General features: G+C 37.5%; 2 protein-coding genes across 2 annotated transcripts; one reads left to right on the forward strand and one right to left on the reverse strand.

Moving 5' to 3' along the window:
* The first annotated feature begins 1,153 nt into the window (after window positions 1-1,153).
* Window positions 1,154-6,456, forward strand: LOC105568879 (actin-like protein 6B). The gene is made up of 6 exons (XM_012024890.1): window positions 1,154-1,238; window positions 1,340-1,540; window positions 2,471-2,908; window positions 3,135-3,475; window positions 3,747-3,842; window positions 3,919-6,456. Exons 1-6 carry the CDS (start codon window positions 1,184-1,186, stop codon window positions 4,081-4,083), a joined length of 1,296 nt encoding a protein of 431 aa, XP_011880280.1. The 5' UTR covers window positions 1,154-1,183; the 3' UTR covers window positions 4,084-6,456.
* LOC105568878 (battenin) lies at window positions 5,753-17,081 on the reverse strand. The gene is made up of 8 exons (XM_012024889.1): window positions 17,001-17,081; window positions 12,617-14,200; window positions 10,433-10,575; window positions 9,311-9,469; window positions 7,890-8,226; window positions 7,460-7,609; window positions 7,225-7,365; window positions 5,753-7,047 (listed from the first exon to the last, which is right to left on the reverse strand). The coding sequence occupies exons 2-8, from the start codon at window positions 12,797-12,799 to the stop codon at window positions 6,907-6,909; spliced, it is 1,254 nt and encodes a 417-aa protein (XP_011880279.1). The 5' UTR covers window positions 12,800-14,200; window positions 17,001-17,081; the 3' UTR covers window positions 5,753-6,906.
* Window positions 17,082-19,742: the final 2,661 nt, after the last annotated feature.

The following is a 19,742-nucleotide window of genomic DNA, read 5'->3' on the forward strand; positions in this document are numbered from 1 at the left end:
TGGTTTGATGTGCAACGATAAACTTCGTAAGATTCGATGTACACGTTTGAGTTTTAAAGAGTAAATTATTAAAAGAGCGTCTCTTTCTTTTTCACAAAACAATATTAATTTCATTGTTGTTCTTTCTCTACTAATTGGTATTTTTGCTACTTACTGTACTTACTCCGTACCATCATCGCGGAAATTAAGTATTTTAATTGCTTGAATGTTAGCAGAGTTAATTTTAATCTTTACAAACAGTTTGATACCAATTTGACCTCAATAGATGATGAAAATCGTAACATATTCTTCTCGAGTCTGTGTGTACAAACAAGATTGAGTTCCACAAACAATACGTTAAGCTTGATCCAGATTCTAGACAAACGAGCGCGAACAAACGCAAAGAAACAAAAATTGATCATAAAAACGAGGTTTGTTACTTAATCGATTCTTTAATTAATAAATCACTTGACACGTAGACAGTGAAGATGATTGAGAGCAGTTATCACCTATTTTCATAATATTCTTTTTTATAAAGCGGTGGCTTAATTTTAAATAAACGAATATAGGCAATTAGATATGCTAGAAAGATTATTAAGCATACGAAACTGAGCTCGAAAGAGTCGTACGTGAGATCCGTCGAAACAATATCAGCTTGTTTTCTTCTCGCGAGTCTAACTTTGACCACTGTTCGAGACATCGGTAGGAAGCCATAACGGCTGTGACTTTCCGCGAGGACACTTTATATTCTAGCCATCCAGACTAATTATTAAAGATAATATCGTGAATTATTGATTTGCTTATTTTTCAGAGACTTCCCGCATTTTTCGTTTTCCATATCCTCCCACACAAATAATCATTTATTAATTACTTAGGAAATATTAAATCAAGTTATGTTATTTTAAATTAAAAAGAAAATTGCATGCTCGTTCTAAGTAAATACCAATAGTAGAAACTATTATCCCACTATTGTAGGAAAGTCCTACTATTTGTATGTTATTTTATATTCAATAAAAAGTTCCTTATGTTCGTCGCTGTAACCAGCGATCGATTAGTCTTGGGAGGACACACAGCCGCGCAATCCTCCCAATTCACACAGATTCGGATACAGGCGTGCTTGAGCGAGTGGGTGTAAGTAAGTGTATGTGCATGTCCGTATACGTATTGAGGTACACATTGCAAGGGTGAAACGGCCCAGTCGGGCATGCGCCAGGCTTTCGCTCCCTTCACTACTATGAGCGGTGGTGTCTACGGCGGTGGTAAGTACGGGGCCGCGCTCCATAATTATTCCGACTAGAAAAAGGGTTGCGTTTACACGCCGCACTAATTCCGCGGCGATCGTCCGCGATTGTTACGCCAGACGAGGTAGGTGCTATCATCTTCGACGTCGGACACCAGAGCCTCCGCGTGGGATATGGCGGCGAGGACACACCGAAGGCCGAGATCCCGACGACCCTCGGGGTGTGGGAGGAACCCGCCGATCCCGGTGGGATCGACTGCAACAACGTCACCAGAAAACACTACAACATCGACGTCACGGCGATCCAAGTGCGAAAAAAGGGTACGCCATCATGCTTTATCTTCATTTTCAGACTTGCAACAATTTAGTTAATTAAATATAATAATACGACATGTAATAACTAAATATGATAATACGCGAACGTGGTTTAGATTATCCCATTTTATATTTCGTGTAATAGCAATTCACGCAAGTGGTGATACAACGCTTCTGCCATGATTAATTATTAGAGGCCGATATTTCAATCCTGACACGCATGTCATTTAACTAGCACATAGCTTTGCTCACAGAATATGATTTCTTTAAATCATTCTTTCGATGTTAATGATGCTTTTTAATCAAAATCTTACGAAACCTACATAATTCTTGAGATAAAGATAGAAATAGATTAATGTAATGTCCTCTTTATTATATACAAAATTGCTCGTATGTCTCTTGCGCTCGACGGTTCAACTCCACCTGCCCCGGTCCTTCGCAAGACCGCTGACCTTATCTACAGATGTTTGTCGATCGCTTATTATTTTTCACTTGCCTAGGAACGCTACCCTTGACAAGTCGCCACGGCACCGCTTTGTCTTTCTCTTCGTTATTTTGAAAAATCATGTTATCGGACGGCGGCAGCGTAAACATATGTATATATTTTCGTCTAAATCTTAAAACTAACGGATTCTCATATTCCTACATTAATAAGTAAGTAATAATAAATAACACTCGTTGTACATGAAAACAAATACACGAAAACACAGGCGAAGTCACTTGGCTTGTGAAACAATTTTATTCTACGCTTTTCGCGTAGAATCTTCTGATTGCACCAAAAAATGCTCTATAAATATTTTTTATTAAAGTGCATGATTGATTCGACTTATGGTACAAGGTTAATTAACGAAATTACAACGTCGTTGTCAGTAAATCTTTAGACTTCACTGCAGCTTGGAATTTTCGCAATACTGAAACATCCGATTTTGATTTTAGATATGGAGATAGTGAGCCTGATGAAGGACGGCATGATCGACGACTGGGACATGTTCGAGCGACTGACCGAGTATACGTACAAGCAACGACTGCACGCCTTAGCCGAGCACCATCCGATCCTGATGACCGAGTGCCCGTGGAACACCAGGCTGAAGCGCGAGAAGCTGTTGGAGCTGATGTTCGAGAAATTCAACGTGCCGGCCATGTATATCTGCAAGAACGCCGTGCTGGCAGCTTATGCGAACGGCAGGTCCACGGCAATGGTCGTGGACAGCGGTGCGACTCACACCAGCGCGGTACCAGTCCACGACGGTTACGTTATCACCCAGGGGATCGTCAAGAGCCCTTTGGGCGGTGACTTCATCACTATGCAATGTAGACAGTTCTTCGAGGAGAAGGATATCGAGCTGGTACCGGCTTGTCTCGTCGCCAGCAAAGGTAAACGACGATTCGTGAGCGATAAATAAATGTAAATGATGTAGTTAGTTCATTTCAGTTGAAGATAAAGTACGTCAATATCTGTGTATCTATATACAGAACAGATTAGTTGTTTCTTAGTTTTGATAGAATTTTAATTGAAGGTATAATTTAGATTCCAACGGATTGCGAGGAATTCTAACATTATTTCGACGATTTCTGTTAACAAAATTCATGTTTCTTCTAGATGTAGTACGGGAGAGAGATCCACCTCGCTGGACGAAACGGCCAGGACCGCAACCAACGTCGTCCTGGCTGAGCTACATGGTTCGAGAGCTGCTGCAGGACTTTCAGATGAACTGTCTGCAAGTGTCGGATAGTCCCTACGACGAAGACGTGGCGAACACTCTGCCCATGAAACATTACGAATTTCCGACCGGCTGCAACGATGATTACGGATCCGTAAGGCTCATGATACCCGAAGCTCTCTTCGATCCCAGCAACGTTAAAGGTGTGGGCGCGAGTATTTTAGGAGTCGGTCCTCTGGTCACCACAAGTGTCGGAATGTGCGACATGGACATTAGACCGGTATGTAAATACCTTCAAAATCCAATTTATATTATGCATAAAGTTTATTTTGACGATTAAATTATCAATAGTCTTCTTGAAATCAGTTTTACCTACTGAATTACGTAATCGTGCCATAAATTCTGTCTCTAAGAAAAATAAATTGATTTTATACAATAATGAAAATGAAAAGCATATGAAATATAGATATAATTACAATTCAAAAATAATCATAACTAGACTTAAATACTTTTTGCCTTTAAAAATGATCGATCTTTAAACTTTGTTGCAGAGTCTATATGGCAGCGTGGTAGTGACCGGCGGTAATTCTTGTCTTCAAGGATTTAGCGACAGACTGAATCGGGACTTGGCCAGTAAGACCCCACCGGTAAGCTTGTTCTGTCTCACACTAATTTACTTATTTATGAATCTCTCAATTTCTGATGCAATTTATCTGTTGGCAGAGTATGAGACTGAAAATAATCAGCGCCAATAGCTCGAGCGAGCGACGTTACGGTGCCTGGATCGGCGGTTCGATCCTCAGCTCTTTAGGCTCATTCCAGCAGATGTGGCTGTCGCGTCAGGAGTACGAGGAATCCGGCAAACTCATTTTGGAAAGATGCGCGTAATTCAATAACGGAGAAATTAAAGAATCACGGTACGAGAGAAATGGAAACGTTTTCAGTAAAGCTTCTTGTTTCGGCCTTTGTTATAATAATAATCGTTTCCCAAGTAACACAAAAGTCTGATATAAATGAAAAGTTTTTCATGAAAATCGTCCAGAAAATTAGGGTGTTCTTGCGACATTTCTTGAACATTTGTGTTATCTAGATGATGATAATAATGAACTGGTATAATGAGAGCAGATGGATACATTAATTCTTAGTCTGATCACAGATAACTAATTAAACGTATTACATGAACATTAGAAGCGATTTATATAAAGTAATGGTGACGGTGTAACGTAAAGCCGTCCTCGTGAGCAACAACCATCAAATTCGTTCTGAAGCGCCTAAAAATTTAAGGATACTGCTGAAGCATTTATTAATAAAAACGTAGAAAGCATGCTAAGGTTTCTTCGCGATCTGCGAGGGATGAGTTTTCACGTCGAAGATTCTGACACGATGTTTCCTCGCAGCCTTGCACACTTATAATTAGCAGAAAGTGCGATTAATCAAAAACATCTCGTATAACGCATAAATCGCGAGTATAAGCAATGTTATATTCGACAACTCGCTTAGACGCCAATTAGATAGACGTATAAATATAACACGCGCGGCTTGTAAGAATACAGTTCCTAATTGCTCCGTGAAACTTCCATATATCGTATCTCAGAAGAGAAGAATCACTTCCCCGTTGAAGTCACTCCAGCAAACATATAAATGGATAGAATATAGATCTATTGTGCGCAATAGATTTTCATTATTTTACTAGAAATTTATTCTCATTAGATATTTATTTGCTGCGAGCACAAAATACTCGTTTTATACATCGAGGTAATAGAGACATATCCTCTATCGCAATGTGTCCTCGTTTATAAGTTATCCTGAAGAAATAGTATCGTAGCGTAGTAAGAGTAATATTTCTAGCATACTATACTCACTCTATTTACGTCCTGCTAAATATAAAAGTATCATCACATGCGAATCATGCATCATTAAACTTAGAACTACATGCAGATTTTTTTTTATACACGAGGATTTACATACCGAGTCTCGCAACCCAATTAGATATTTTTATATGTGACTCCGATAGAAAAACATATTTTTCGACAAATCTTTTTTCAGAAGAGTGACAAACATTGTCAAATACAATTGCAGTATAAAAATTCTAATTAATTTGCTAAGTTAAAAAAATTCAAACCAAGAGAAATTTTGTGCTGATTAAAAATTCTTGCAGATTTACGTGCGTGTAGTTCTAGGTTCAAGAGGCTAAGCGTGGATATTTTCATAAAGAAGAAATGTTACTCGAATTAAAAAGCAACTGACGGATTGTAAACACGACAATAGCACAGTTTGAAAAAGCAGCAGCTTAAAAATTTATAGGAAATAGTTCCCTATTTCTTTCCAATTGTTTAGAAACTTTCAATTATTATTTTATATAATTACTGCTTACAATATAATTCATTCTATTTATATACGAATGAAAAGTTTTAAATATTTCACGCTGTTAAATTACAGTGTGCATAAAGATAGATCCTGTAATACAGAAACACGTTGAGTTGCTGCTTTCTCGGATTGTACTGTTAAAACAATTATACACTTTGACAAGACAGAAAAATATTTGTCATCTCGACGGTTTCTTTCGACGGCCATTTTATTAAAATTAACGTAAATATGTATCTATAATACTTACAATCACAATCTCAATCAAAAGACGTAAGAATAATATCAATATATCAAAGTAGAAACGTGGTAGTTTGAACTAGTAATTTTATATCTAATCGCAAGTGGATAAGGAGACTGCGTAATCCAAGTGCGTTATTACGATTTCTAAATAATCAATGAGGTCAATTCGTTACTGTAGCTAGTAATACTGAGCTAATCGACGAATCTTCGTGCGATTAAGTCTCGATGATGTGGATTCTTGGGGCGCACGAGAATACTTGCGCATCTCGTTGCGGCAAACCGGAAATAATATAACAATGTGAGAATTGACAACTAATAGTAATCTCAGAGTATGTCTACGATATCGGAAAGACTTTTAAACAAGAGTACAAGTCAAAATTTAGATACGCTATAGAAGAAATGGTCCTACAGTACAATTCTCAAAATTTAGGCACAGCACCATAAAATAAATAATAAACTTACAGTACAACGCGGAATCTAGATACAGTACTATGTAAAAGATTTCTTTCGTTCCGTAGCGAAAACGCAGATAGTATTCGTATGCTACGTCGCCATATAATGTATCATGTAAACTTAATGTGCGACATGTACTGCAACATGCCCTGTTCCTAATCTTTTGAACGTTTGTACCGAATAAAGTTCGAATATTTGTAATACATTGTAATCAAAACTGCTGAGAAGACGTTTGAAATGTGTCCAGAAAGTTTCTACGAACAACATGGTCGTGGCTTTAAAAGCGTCGTTTATAAAATTCAATTAACATCAGTGATTATAAAACAGCGTTAAAAGTAGTAAAAATTTACCATCGTGTCCCCTGCATCCCAAATGTTTGCTTCTTTTCCTTAAAACTTTGAAGTAGACTCAAACGTTTCCGCAAAGCTAGAAAATTAACTGAAACAATAATTGTTTCACGACCACGCAAACGTGCAGTCAACAGCCGTTACTTTTGATCTACAGGTAATTATTAAATTAATAATAGAAACGCGCCACGTTATCTTCGCCTCTTATCGCCGACATGTTACGTTAAGGAACTTTCGGAAGCGACAGTCTCCGCTTACGGAAACTTCGTTATCACTCGGTAGCGAACGAACCACCGCGATATCTTTAGCTGCCCAATCGCTTCGGCTGCGGCAGCTGGCAAATAGCATTGTGAACAGGCATGGACAGCCATCCGGCCAACGCAATCCCGATCGAATCCGCCATTGTGGCGATTCCGATAGAAGATTCGCGATCCGCCCTCGGAATCTATGAAAAAATTCACACTGGATTCATTTGAAGCCGTTGAAAATATCGCCACGTAGCGTGGCAAAGTATTCTTGATCGCGTGAAATTGCAGAAGATTTTTAACGTATTCCTTCATACTGTTTTGCATCGTTTGTAATTTTAACTTATTTCATAAATGAAGAAACATCATCGTGTTACCTCGGTCGACATCCGATAAAACGTGTTCACGTACGCCCCGCCGCCAAGCAGACCCTCCCACAGTACAAGGGCAAAGACAATCCATATGTTCGGTATATAATAGTAGATAGCTTCGAAGAGAAGGATTATAACGTTAACGAACTGAAAAAGAACAATCGATTTAAAACGATGAGCTCACGATCAGTGTGATCCGTGTCTTTCGTAACTTCTCGATTCCGGAAGTTTCATTTATTACCTGCAACACGGTCATGATCCAAATTTTGTTAATAGTAACTAGGTTCACCGACGACCTCGAGATAAATACACCTATTTGGTAATCCACTTGAAGCCATCTGTACTGATCGTCGTGTGTCAACCAAATGCCTTTGAATTCGATAAGCTCGTACTACAAAGAAAATTTTGCCTGCTTAGTTAACGACTTGTAATTATTCGCAATCGACGATGTAATTTCTGCACATATTTCCCTCTTCAACATCAAAACAGGAATTTACTGATCTGACTTAACAAGAGAATAATTGGACGTGACAAAATTATATAACATTAACAGGAAGAGAGAAAGAGAGAGAGAGAGAGAGAGAGACGATTATAAAAATTGTACGAGCAGATTAAAGATATGTATGCAGTGAAAAGATGAAGGGACAAGGATTATATCGGAATATCGTTACCAGGCCCTGATTGATGAAGTATTCGAACAGGTAAACTAGTCCGAGCGGTATCATGTACTTCAACAAGCCAGGCACCAGCTTGAGCTTGTCTTTGAAGCTCTTCTTGGGGATCTTGATGATCTGCTCCTGGCTGTCGATGCCATTCTTGGTGATAGGAATTTTAGTGTGCGCCGGGTGTTTGAGGATACACCAGAACGTAATCGCCTGCAAGAACGGCACGACCAACATGACTAGGAGCGTATGCTCGATGGTTAGCACTTCTTTGAGCACAGCGTAGGACACGGCGCCGATCACCCCGGCGCCGCCTGTGCCCGACGACCATGTAGAGATCACTTGCCTGCGAGAGAATTAATGACAATTAGATGATAAGAGAATCCCGAGGCCATCAAGCGGATGAGAGGCCGAGAGATTAAGTTAATACGAAGAAACAGAAGTTAAAATTAACGCAAGCTTGTCTTGCAGTCTTCGCGTTTCAGATCGCCTGACGTTAGAGATGAACAGGTCGCTCGTTATCTAACGAACTGTTTGCATTGCGCGATCTCTTCCGCTTCCACACATTTGCAATCGTCCATAATGACAATACACACACAATTTGCACAACGGACGAATAGCTTACAACGCGGGCCCCCTTACGTTTTACGAGCGAGTGATTAGTGTTTAGCCGTCGTAATTGTTACTCTGCAGTCACCACGGCGTATTATTATCAATGTGCCTATGTATACAGGGTGTCCTGAAATTCGCGAATCAAAATACCATAGCAAGAAAGTCGTCGAAAAAATAAATTAAAAAGTTATTTGCCATTTTTCGTTCCGAGCAGTAGTTTTTTTTAGATAAAAAGGTTCAAAACAGGCCAATCATACCTTACGGTTGAACGGAAACCTGTCCGTGAGTCGCGCGTCGATAGTGTTAGTGCATTAACACTATCAACAGGTTTCCGTTCAACCGTAATGTATGATTGGCCGGTTTTGAACCTTTTTATCTAAAAAAAACTACTGCTCGGAACGAAAAATGGCAAATAACTTTTTAATTTATTTTTTCGACGACTTTCTTGCTATGGTATTTTGATTCGCGAATTTCAGGACACCCTGTATACTGGCAAGCTTCACGCGAGCGTCGCGAGCATCTCTTTTCTTATTTTTCTGCGTATAGTTAATCGCTTTTTCGTATACACATTTTCCGATTTGAAAGGCCGACTTGTCGACGTTGCATTATTTTATCGTCACTTCACTGTCACAACTGTCTAAATGTCCATACAATTCGATACTCTGGAAATATACTCGTTGAGCCGACAGCTTTAAATTCAACAATCTACCGTATATTTTGTTACGTGTTTGAAGTCTAAATTTTACGCTTCTCTCGCCTCTATTTTCGATCCTTCCGCTGTTTCCAAAAGTAAGAAAAACCGGGATATACACACTTACTTGGAGAACTGGTTACTGTAACTGAGAAGGGTAACTTCACCCAAGCCGGAGGAGAGCGACGTAATGACGACGCCCATAATGGCGAGCCATTGGACAGTGCTCAACGACACCATGAGGAATCCTGCAGCGGAAAATAACACACAGGTAGCCAGTCGAGCACTGTAATTAATGAGTCGATTGATTGATTAGCGTTTGGACTGACGGTTCGGGCCGGCCGTTTGCACAACCGCGAAAGGACTTACACGATATCCGAGGCTCCGTCGTGCGCCGGATGAGGTTAAAAAAAAAAGAGGAAATGCATCGAGAAAGAGAGACAGAAATATAGCGAGGATTGGAAACATTCGGATTGCATTCTGGGTTCCATACTCGATTAATTTTCCATGCGATTTGTGCACTTTGGACGAATTTTGAATTTTTCTACTCTAAAATATATGTGCGTCTCTCATCAAAGAAATGTATTGTTAGTTAATTAGCTAAATAATACTTTGAAAATAATTTTACAAGATAAAAACTTATATATTGATAAATTTGATATTATATACATATATATATATAATGTGTGGAGAGTAAAAATTAATCAGACACTGCCAATTAAGTCCAGTTATCATGATTTTTATCACCTCTAATATTGCTTGCATTTTATTTTAAGATATACTAACATAATTAAAAATGTACGTCATTATCAAGAGACTCATCCAATCATCCGTCATGATGTAAATTAATCCTGGTATGTTACTTTTGCTATTATCTTGCTAATTATGATATTATCGCGGAGTATCCAAGCGTGAAATCCCTGCAGGTGTCCAGATAAGAGTTTTAATCTTGAAAAAAAGATGTGCTTGAATATTAATGCAATCAATTGCGCAACGCAAGGAAAATCGCATAGGAAGACAATATAAACGTTTCGCGAGGAAAAAATGAGTATCGTTTGGTTCTCTCGTCATTCCAATTAACTAATGAGAGTAAAACTCGAAGTTTCGTAGCAGGTATTCGTTTTGCACAGTGCTCACTGGCTTCATTCCGACGAGTAATTGCAGGATAACGCGAGAATATACAAGAATGCACATCGTAATGTTACACGCGACTAAAAGGAACAAAGGAGAAATAAAGATAGATACTCACTGCACTAGAAATGGTAGGAACGGCGCTGTCATCTTGATCGCCAGTGCTGGCAGGATGTCTGCCAAAAGTATAGCACCGGTCGAAACCGTGTTGCATGTACGGCCATCCGTCGAGTTGGTGACGTTCGTGCTTGACGTGATATCCTGGAAAGATCGGAAGAACACGTGCAACTCTCAGTTATAATATTCCATTTTAAATAAAATTTGAAGAAAACATTCCACGTGTTTCCGAGGAATTCAATTTGACTATTTTTCTCGTGAAAATTTAACAACGACGCGTTAAAAATATCGTTTTGCAATTCTTACTCGTTTAACAACTTTAAAGTATAAAAATAATTTTCGTTTTATATAATGGACAAAGTGTGAAAAACTCTGTCAAAAAATAACTTTGACAGTTTGCGCGCGTAACGTTTCGCACATGGTAGACTAATTCTCGTTGCTCCTTTCTGATTTATGTAATCCGTCGACCATAGATACATTGCATTGAAAGGAGACTGGTTGCACAATACGACAGTCTCGTGCTGCTTAATCAATGACACTCGTTTTTTGTCGCTCGGGAATCAAGCCGGACGACATGAATTATTAAAGTACAACGATTTTCCTCGTTCAAGGCGAATCATTACGCTATTAGATGGGTCATTAAGTGTTATCATTGTCGCGGATCACGTTTATCAATTTATTACTAAATTGCATAGATTCGAATAATTAATCGATGTATATTATAATGGAATATACATATTGCATTCCAGCGCCGATCTATTAATATCGTTGGAAAATTTCCGTGAAGCTTCCACGAGTACTTAATTTCTTATCAGAATGATAACGTATATCGACAAAAATTGAACGACACACAAAAGGCTATTACAGAATCACGCCATTGACCCAGACCGTTACATAAAATTGAATAATACCAATTGACATTTTGACCCAAGCAAAATGTCAATCGCAAAAGATTGAGTTAAGAAAAAGAAAAAGGAAATATCGGTCTTCTATTAATTGTGCCGGTTCAGTTGCGGCCAGAAAATAAAAACGCGCGAAATATTTCCAAAATACGGACAAAGATGATACGTGAAAGATTTCTGAGCATTCATGTCGCAAACGTCAGTTAATTATGCCAATCTTTTGTGCGAAGCAATAAAGCTTTGTTCGCGCTATCTCATATGGAGATGAATCTGATACTCGTCAGCTAGTCAGATTATTGTTATCTGGAGCAAGCAGCAGCACAGTGAGTTCATCCACGAGATAATGCCATCTCCGGTTCGCTTAAATTTTAAAGATCAATGTCAAATATTCCACTGACTCTTTAAAGATTATCGGAGTGACTTTAAAAAATTGAATAACCTTTGTCACAATGACCTCAATGTAATTGTTTCGTTCAGAATACTTCCGCATATACTTTTTAAATATCTTAAATTATTAATTTGAACGATAATTATAATTACAAATTAGGATACTTATTTCCCTACTTCACAAATAATATGCAAAAACTACATTTTGTAAAGATATACCAATAATATATTTTAATATTAAAAAATTATACACGACTGGCTATAGGAAAAATCCTTTATTTTGACACTACGTTTCGGCCATTGGTTTTGGTTCTTTTCAAGTGTAATATTTCGGCGTATGGCATGTGGTTAAATGCCATTAGGCCCGGTTAGAGAAGTGACATGTTAATATCTAACCGGGCCTAATGGCATTTAACCACATGCCATACGCCGAAATATTACACTTGAAAAGGGCCAAAACCAATGGCCGAAACGTAGTGTCAAAATAAAGGATTTTTCCTATAGCCATCAGTCGTGTCGGATTATTCGCCTGATCGTTAATTAATCGCTGGCGAATTAATTATTCCAAATTGTGTTTGAATTAAAAAATTATAGTTTAATATTAGTTTCTAATTTAATCAAAATTATAATTTGGCTTCTCACTGTAAGACAGAGACAGAGACATCCATCAACATCAACGTCAACATGGAGAGAGACATTCGTTAACGCCAACGTCAACTACAACGTTAATAAATGTTTCTTTCGATGTTGATGTTGATGAATGGCTCTCTCGACGTTGATGTTGATGTTGTTAAATCTCTCTCTCTCTCTCTCTCTCTCTCTCTCTCCAAATTTTGTCAGATTAAAAATTCCAGCTTTGCAACAGATAATCTAGATCTAGAATTATTGCTACTCACCTCCTGATTGAACTTGTCTCGAAGGATGTCGTGAGCCGCGCTGAGCATCACAACGTAGCCGTAATTGTTGCATAAACCCAGAATCCAAAAGGCCAGAAGATTGCGCCATCGTGTCTTCTTTAAGATAGCATCCCCATCAAAGGCACTCCCGGCCGCGTGTGAATTTAGACTGTTCTTACCCATCCCGAAGATCAGTTTTGAGAGAAGAGCTGCGTTCCTTCTTGCTTCCCTATCAATCAAATCTCAACTTTTCCGTTTTCGTCTCTTCTTAGTCTGTCTGTCGTCTTTCTTCTCTATTTATCGTTTCGTCTTCTTTCCTCTTGCTACCTTCTACCTACTTCCTTGTTATTTCGTTTGAGTCCCTTCTTCGCACTATGTGGCCTGCTAAATCGGTTTGCCCCTCTAAACCGTAGGCTTGTTTTTCTTTCTCTCTTTTCCTCTATCAGTCTATCCCTTTCTTACTAATTTTCTCTTTCCATTCTTCGTCGCTTCGCTTACTTTGTCCCTGCTGTGAATACTGCTTCTCCCAGCTCACACTTAGTAACTGCTTCTCCTTTTAGAACGGCTCTAGGCAGCGTTCGAGCTTCAAGAAACTTCTCAGACCGTCGTTGAAAAGATAATCGTTGGATACAACACGAGGATAATTCGTGCAAAAATTACGTCGTTACTACTTTACCTTGATTAAAAATGCAACAACTATATTATATCGTTTTCATTGATCCTACGAATCCTTTTTACTGGCCTTTAGCCGACTTAAATCACAGTAGTTCAGGTTGATAAGAAATCACATAAAATGGAGCACAAAGGTCGCACAGCCTCGATTTTTTCATAAATGAGAGAATATTTTCTTACGATGGAGAAAAGCGTGTATTATCTCAGTTGATCCCAGAACGATTTCTCCGATAGTCTTCTATAGTCACCAGAGTAATTAATGAAAATACCTTTGCTACTAATAAATCATCCGCAGAGCACGTGGCATCAAGTTCAACGAGCTTTCTACTTCGTAAACAGAAAAGATATTCTAGTCGAACGTTAGTACTCGATTAATGTCGCGAATAGTTCAACTTCTTCAATGCTCGTCGAATACTCAACATTCAATCAACAACGTGCGGAATGCTGCTTTCTCACGAGTCACGCTATTTCTTCGACGAACACGCGACTTTAGGAATTCAATCCGTGACCTACGACACACTGAATACTTCTTCTAAAGATGGGCACCAGCCGAAGATCCTTACACAGTACACGTGTACAGCTTCGAGAGGCTTCTTCAATCTCTCTTTCAATCTGACTTCCTCGATCGCACACGTGTTAAGGTACTGTAGTTTATAAATGCGCGTCTTTCAAGATGTAATCACCATTTGTTACCGGCAAATTGAAATCACGCTCCTCACAAATTTCCCGGTGGTTACGTGGCGTTTTATTATTTATCTGTTATCCTCGATTGAACACGTGAGGAATGAACAATGATTGAAGATCAAGTTTCGTCGACTAATCCGAATGTCTCTAGCGGATGATCTTTCCTCTGGAATGAGCAGATTTTTGCATGGGTGGAGCGAATCCCTCGAGAAGTCCAGGCAATACAGACTATTAATGAGAAAACCAACGTGAGCAGGATAATTATAATTGCAAATTAAAGAATAAATTGCTGAAGTTGACAAACACATTTCAAAAAAGTATAAACATCCGAGAGATTCAGCTCGCGCTTTGCTACTGACGTGTTTGAAAACAACGTGTGCAGTTCGAAACAAATAGTTACATATGAAGAATGCATTAATATTTATGCCTATTTTACATAGAGGTAAAAAATATTTGCATATGCATCAGGTCGGATAAATATATACTGTCCTTCCACATGAAATTTTTATATTTAGATCTCCTACTCAAATTCTTGCGTAGACTCTCACCGCGATCGCGTTTCTCAGCGATCTCACCTCTACGTTTAAGACTTTATTAACTGCCTCCAGTTAGGTTGACGCTAAACTACATTTACTACGCTTTAAGGATGACGTTGTCGCGCAATTTCGCACAGATGGTCACGGAGGAAACCTAAGACGTATTTTATTCGCGGAATTCGCGCTACTTAATTTCCCCGATACTCACGAACAAGCGCGAATAATTTAAACCACGGAATGCATACATGCATACATTTTACGAAAATTAATCTCGGGGAATTTCGAAATACTATGCAATTTTTTGCGCGTTGAAATACGTTCGCGAAATTGTATTTTTGATAAAGGCGACGCTTTCGCCATTTATAAAGTAACTTGCATTGCGAAACGCGAATGCAAATTGAGGACACCAACTCGCGTATTGTGATGGAAATACACATGCGATATGAGATAACATATATTGTAGATAACATTTTGAACGTCGGAACTCTAAAACATTTTCGAGACGTCGCATTTAGAACATACTTTTACGATACCCCTGGGAAAATTTACTTTAAATGAAATTAAAGTTTTTTGAAGTAATCGTACAAATCTAAGAGTTTATACTTAAAGAAGTTAAAAGTTTACTTAAGAAATTTTAGAGTAATTTTGGACACGTAGGGCCAATTTCACAAACGTTGGTTAACCGTTAGCCAGAGTTCTGCCAACTCCCTATCTTTTTCTATCTTGTGCTCTAAGAAGAGACAGAGAATCAATTTACCTTCGGTTAGCAGTTAACCGACGTTTGTGAAACTGGCCCTTAAAGTAACCCAGGTAGCCAGCTGACGTCACTTATTAAAATGATATTTCTGACGACATTTCGACGTCAAAATGATAAGTTACGTCAGCTGGCTACCTAGGAATTTTTAGATAAGTCGCGCGGCATAGCACTTTCTCGTAAGAAGAGAACCGCACGCGGTATTAGAAATTATATTACATACTTTTCACAATTCTTAAAGTTTCCTTTTAAATTCTTAAAGTGAGTTTTAAGTGTCCAAATTTACTTTTCACATTTCTTCTTTTTCTAAAGTAAAATTTTAAGGGTTTCTAAGGTATATTTTTCCAAGGGTAATCTAGCAGTTGCTCTATTACAAGTACACACGCTTTTCTAATAAAGGTCTTCAAACTGAACCCCGAAACTAAAGGAAATATCGCATTTGTTTCCTTTCTTTTATTTAACATTATTATCTATTCTGCGTTGTAACTTTTTCCGCTATCTTTCACGTTCATTGCCACGCAATTTTGTCGTAGCAGATAGAAGCGGATTACGAAACGTGTTATCGAGAAAGAGACAAAAGCAAAAGTAAGCAAAAGTAACATTTCCGTATATACAAAATATCTTTTCGAAATTGAACCTTTTCTTAAAATTAGTCGAATAAAACGGCAAGTGCATGGCGAGACACGCCTTGGCATCAAACGTTCTCGCTTTTGTCTCGCTCGGATTATTAAGTTCTCTCATTTAAATCGTCTCTTCAAGGTGTCACGGAATAAAATTCAAGTAACACAATCCAATGTACTCATTCCGTTATCTCGTGACTCTCGAGAGGCTATTGCATTTCTATTATAATTTTTCTTATCGCGTTGTCCGTCCCTGGGCAACTCTCGCCGTCAATCTTTAACAAAGTAATCCACGACCAGACGTCTCCGCGTATCTCCGATGTTGGTTCATGCGTTTTATCTCGACTCACGTCTGCTACGGATAACGACTCGCTGCAGCACTGTTTGCAGCGACGGCTTTTTGACACACGACTGATGTACTTTGTACGAGCCGGTTACACTTGATCCACCTTCAACGATATTCAGCCGATTGTGCAGTACAATACGGCAGTATTACCATGTTGAGAAAGGAAGCTCGTTGAATGCAATAAAACTCGATCAAACGGAGTCCCCGAACGAATTGTTTTATTAAGCAAGTTTAATCTTTAGTGCTGAAACCACGAATTGTCATTACAATTACGATCGCAGTTCACAAATTGTCTATTGTGCCGTTTGGTTCGTCGAAAGATCGTGATGATTGTTTGAACAGTTTTGTAAACGACTCCTTTTCTCGGTATGTACATATCGACTGCGCTATTTCCACGTCTTATCACTACAATTATTTCAGAACATCGCTGGCGATAAGACAAGTGCGTGTACTATGTAATTTTACAACTTTTAATTAAAAGATACGGTATAAAATTGGTGTCATCGCGGCAGGATGTTTTTCAACAGATCAAGGCTTTTGCTTGTTTATAAATTACATACGATGCACGATTGAAAACGACAATTCCATTTTGTATTATTTGTGCAGCATGGTAAAAATATGTGTTGGTATATATGCGATAAAAGACTCACGGACAAGAAGTGAATTTGTTAAGTTTTAAAATAATAAATTATTCGTAAGTTAAATAATGTAGTAAGTAAATTCTTGTTCCGGTAGTATATATAGTTTCAAAATAATCGTGTAAGATACTCACTCGAAATTCGTCTCTGAAGTATTCAGCGGACAGAACGACGAGTCTCTTATACAATAATATTTTCAGGATATCACAAACACAATCACATGAAATCAGCAGTTGATGTCGCAAAGGCAGCGCACGGCTTCGAATCAGCGAACGCTGAAATCTCTTCAGGGTATCAGCTCGAAGACTGAGATGACTATTGTTGAAAAGATCGGAAGATATATCTTCAGAAAATTCAAGAATAATTTAGTCGTTATCAAAACTTGATAGCACACTCAACAGGCAGATAAAGAGTCACGATGAAGGTGCCGTAGTTGCCGCAGCGAGTTCCAACTTCAGAATAAATGATTTCCCGACGAAATCGACACATATACCGTCGACATGAGCGCGACCACTCGGTAAGGCCGACAACGGCCCCTCGTTCTTGAACAGTTCCGAGCATTCATGGCACGAACTGCTGTTTAGTCGACTTCCGACCGTCGACCTGGTCGGAGCTGATCGGTCGATGACGATAACGCAAATAGAAAGGAAAGAAACAGAGAGAAAGAAATTGATTCTTTTCAATGAAAAATTCTTTTACATGATAATAATGCGTAACAAAACATATGCATACAAATTTAATTGGCAAAAAGTTAGATAGTAAAGGAGAAAGAAAAGTGAGCCATAGGAATTTTATTGATTTCTGAAACAATTCTTTTCAACAAAAATAAAGAAATATAAAATTAATTAGATCGAGATAAGTAAAAGTATCATTAATACATCTATATTATTCTCTCGCTTTCTTGGCACAGAGATAAAAATTAATGTCAGGCACACATCACTTCAAGAAATCGCGATAACGTGATAAAACAAACTTTGATAAAAATATGAAGGATGACGTGCGGCTACTAGTAAATAACATTAATGTAAGATAAGGAATAAAGTCGTACGTATTTTTCCTGCCTCCGTAACGAAACTTGAAAGTTATGTAACTTGAAATTAGAAAAACATGGTGAAACTACTTGTGCAGCGAGATAAACGCTTCGAATAATAGCTGGATTTACAATTCGCGGAACAATGCATTTTTATGAGTATATTAGTATGATTGAGAAGTATCGACGTGGCATTGTGATATTGCCGATTCAATGACATTTCCTAGAGAAAAAGAGGGCCATGGTTCGCTGAGAACCTTCGGTAACACACGTGACATTATTGTAGAAATAATGCTAGGATAAACTCAATTAATTAAATTCTGTAAGCATAGTGCAATATATCTTTTCATTCCTTGATGTGGTTCGCTATAAAAAGAAGCCACGCGCTGATTGAAAAGTTGGATAAACCGAAAGACATTTTTTAGTGATTCTAACGAAACTTTCTCGCACGTACAATTTTTATTTATAATTTGAAAAGAGTTCTTTTAAAGAAGGAAACAATGTACAAAGTCGTATGATGTATTTGTGACATCATATGCGATAACCCCGTATTCTTTTCTTTGTTGAGTAACATTGAGACCGAAATGACGCAATATTTCTTGAGCAATAAATTCATAAAACACGTTTTCGTCTTTATTGAAATATATTAATTAATATTAAAATATAATAAAAATTCAATTAATTTATTTTTAATGATTTTTAATGTCTATATATGTGGCGTTATTTTTAAATTATATGTATATAATTCCAGAGCAATAAAAACAAATATATACATCAGAAATTGATAAAGGAGATATGGAATCTTGGCCATGTAGATCTCGATTATATTTCGATTTGACTCATATACCAAATCCAATCACTACAATCATTATCTACAACCACTTCCGATGAGATTAACAAAATGGATAGATAATTAGTGCGTGTATAACAACGAATAAAAATAAAAATTTAATTAAGTATATTTCAATTTAACTTACATGCATGAAATTGACCGTATCTACACACACTTCTGATGAGATTAATAAAATGGACAGATAATTAACGTTCGTGTGACAATGAATCAAGATAAGAATTTAATTAAGCCTTTGCACTCATTTTTCTTGATACCGCTAAACATTAACGAATCGATAATAAAAACGTCGATTATAAATTAACATATTAAACACATTAATTATGCTTTAACATAAAGATTGTGTCAATAATTGGAATGAAATCGAACGCGGAAAAATCAAATATATTATGAACATTCGACGTTGCTCGAAACAGCGTACAAATCAGAACTCATTATGGCTGCGGTCAAGCTGTTGCTTGAAACGTTTCGAAGTTTTCTGCTTCTCCTTTCTTTCAGAAAAGGTAGAAGGAGAAGAGAAACACTCCGAAGTATTTGTAGCGGCGGCTTGACCGCAACCTATGTTGCAAGACTGGTACGACAAATATTTACGCCTTTAATTACAAATAAATGCATAACATTAATTGTTATTGCATATTTACAGATAATAAAAATACAGTACTTAAGGATATGAAAAAGATGAGATCATGCAAGATGTTTTTACCTACCATTTGAAATTGCATTAGTTTTTAAATAAACATATGTAACTTAATATAAAAAATTTTAATTACAAAAATTTTATTTCTATAAAATTAAACTTTTTATCCTTTAGTTAAAAGTAAATAAAAAGTTATTAGAAAATAATTCGTCTACTTTCTTTATATCACTTTAACACTCAATTTGCTGTTATAAGAACTAAAGTGAATAAGTAAAAATAAAAAAGGGAAAAATTATTATATAAAAAAAGTATTATCCCTCTGTGGATTTTATATAAGAACTAAAGTGAATAAGTAAAAA

Source organism: Vollenhovia emeryi, unplaced genomic scaffold (genome assembly GCF_000949405.1).
Source record: "Vollenhovia emeryi isolate VEMERY1.0 unplaced genomic scaffold, V.emery_V1.0 DF939127.1, whole genome shotgun sequence".
NCBI classification, from domain to species: Eukaryota; Metazoa; Arthropoda; class Insecta; order Hymenoptera; family Formicidae; genus Vollenhovia; species Vollenhovia emeryi.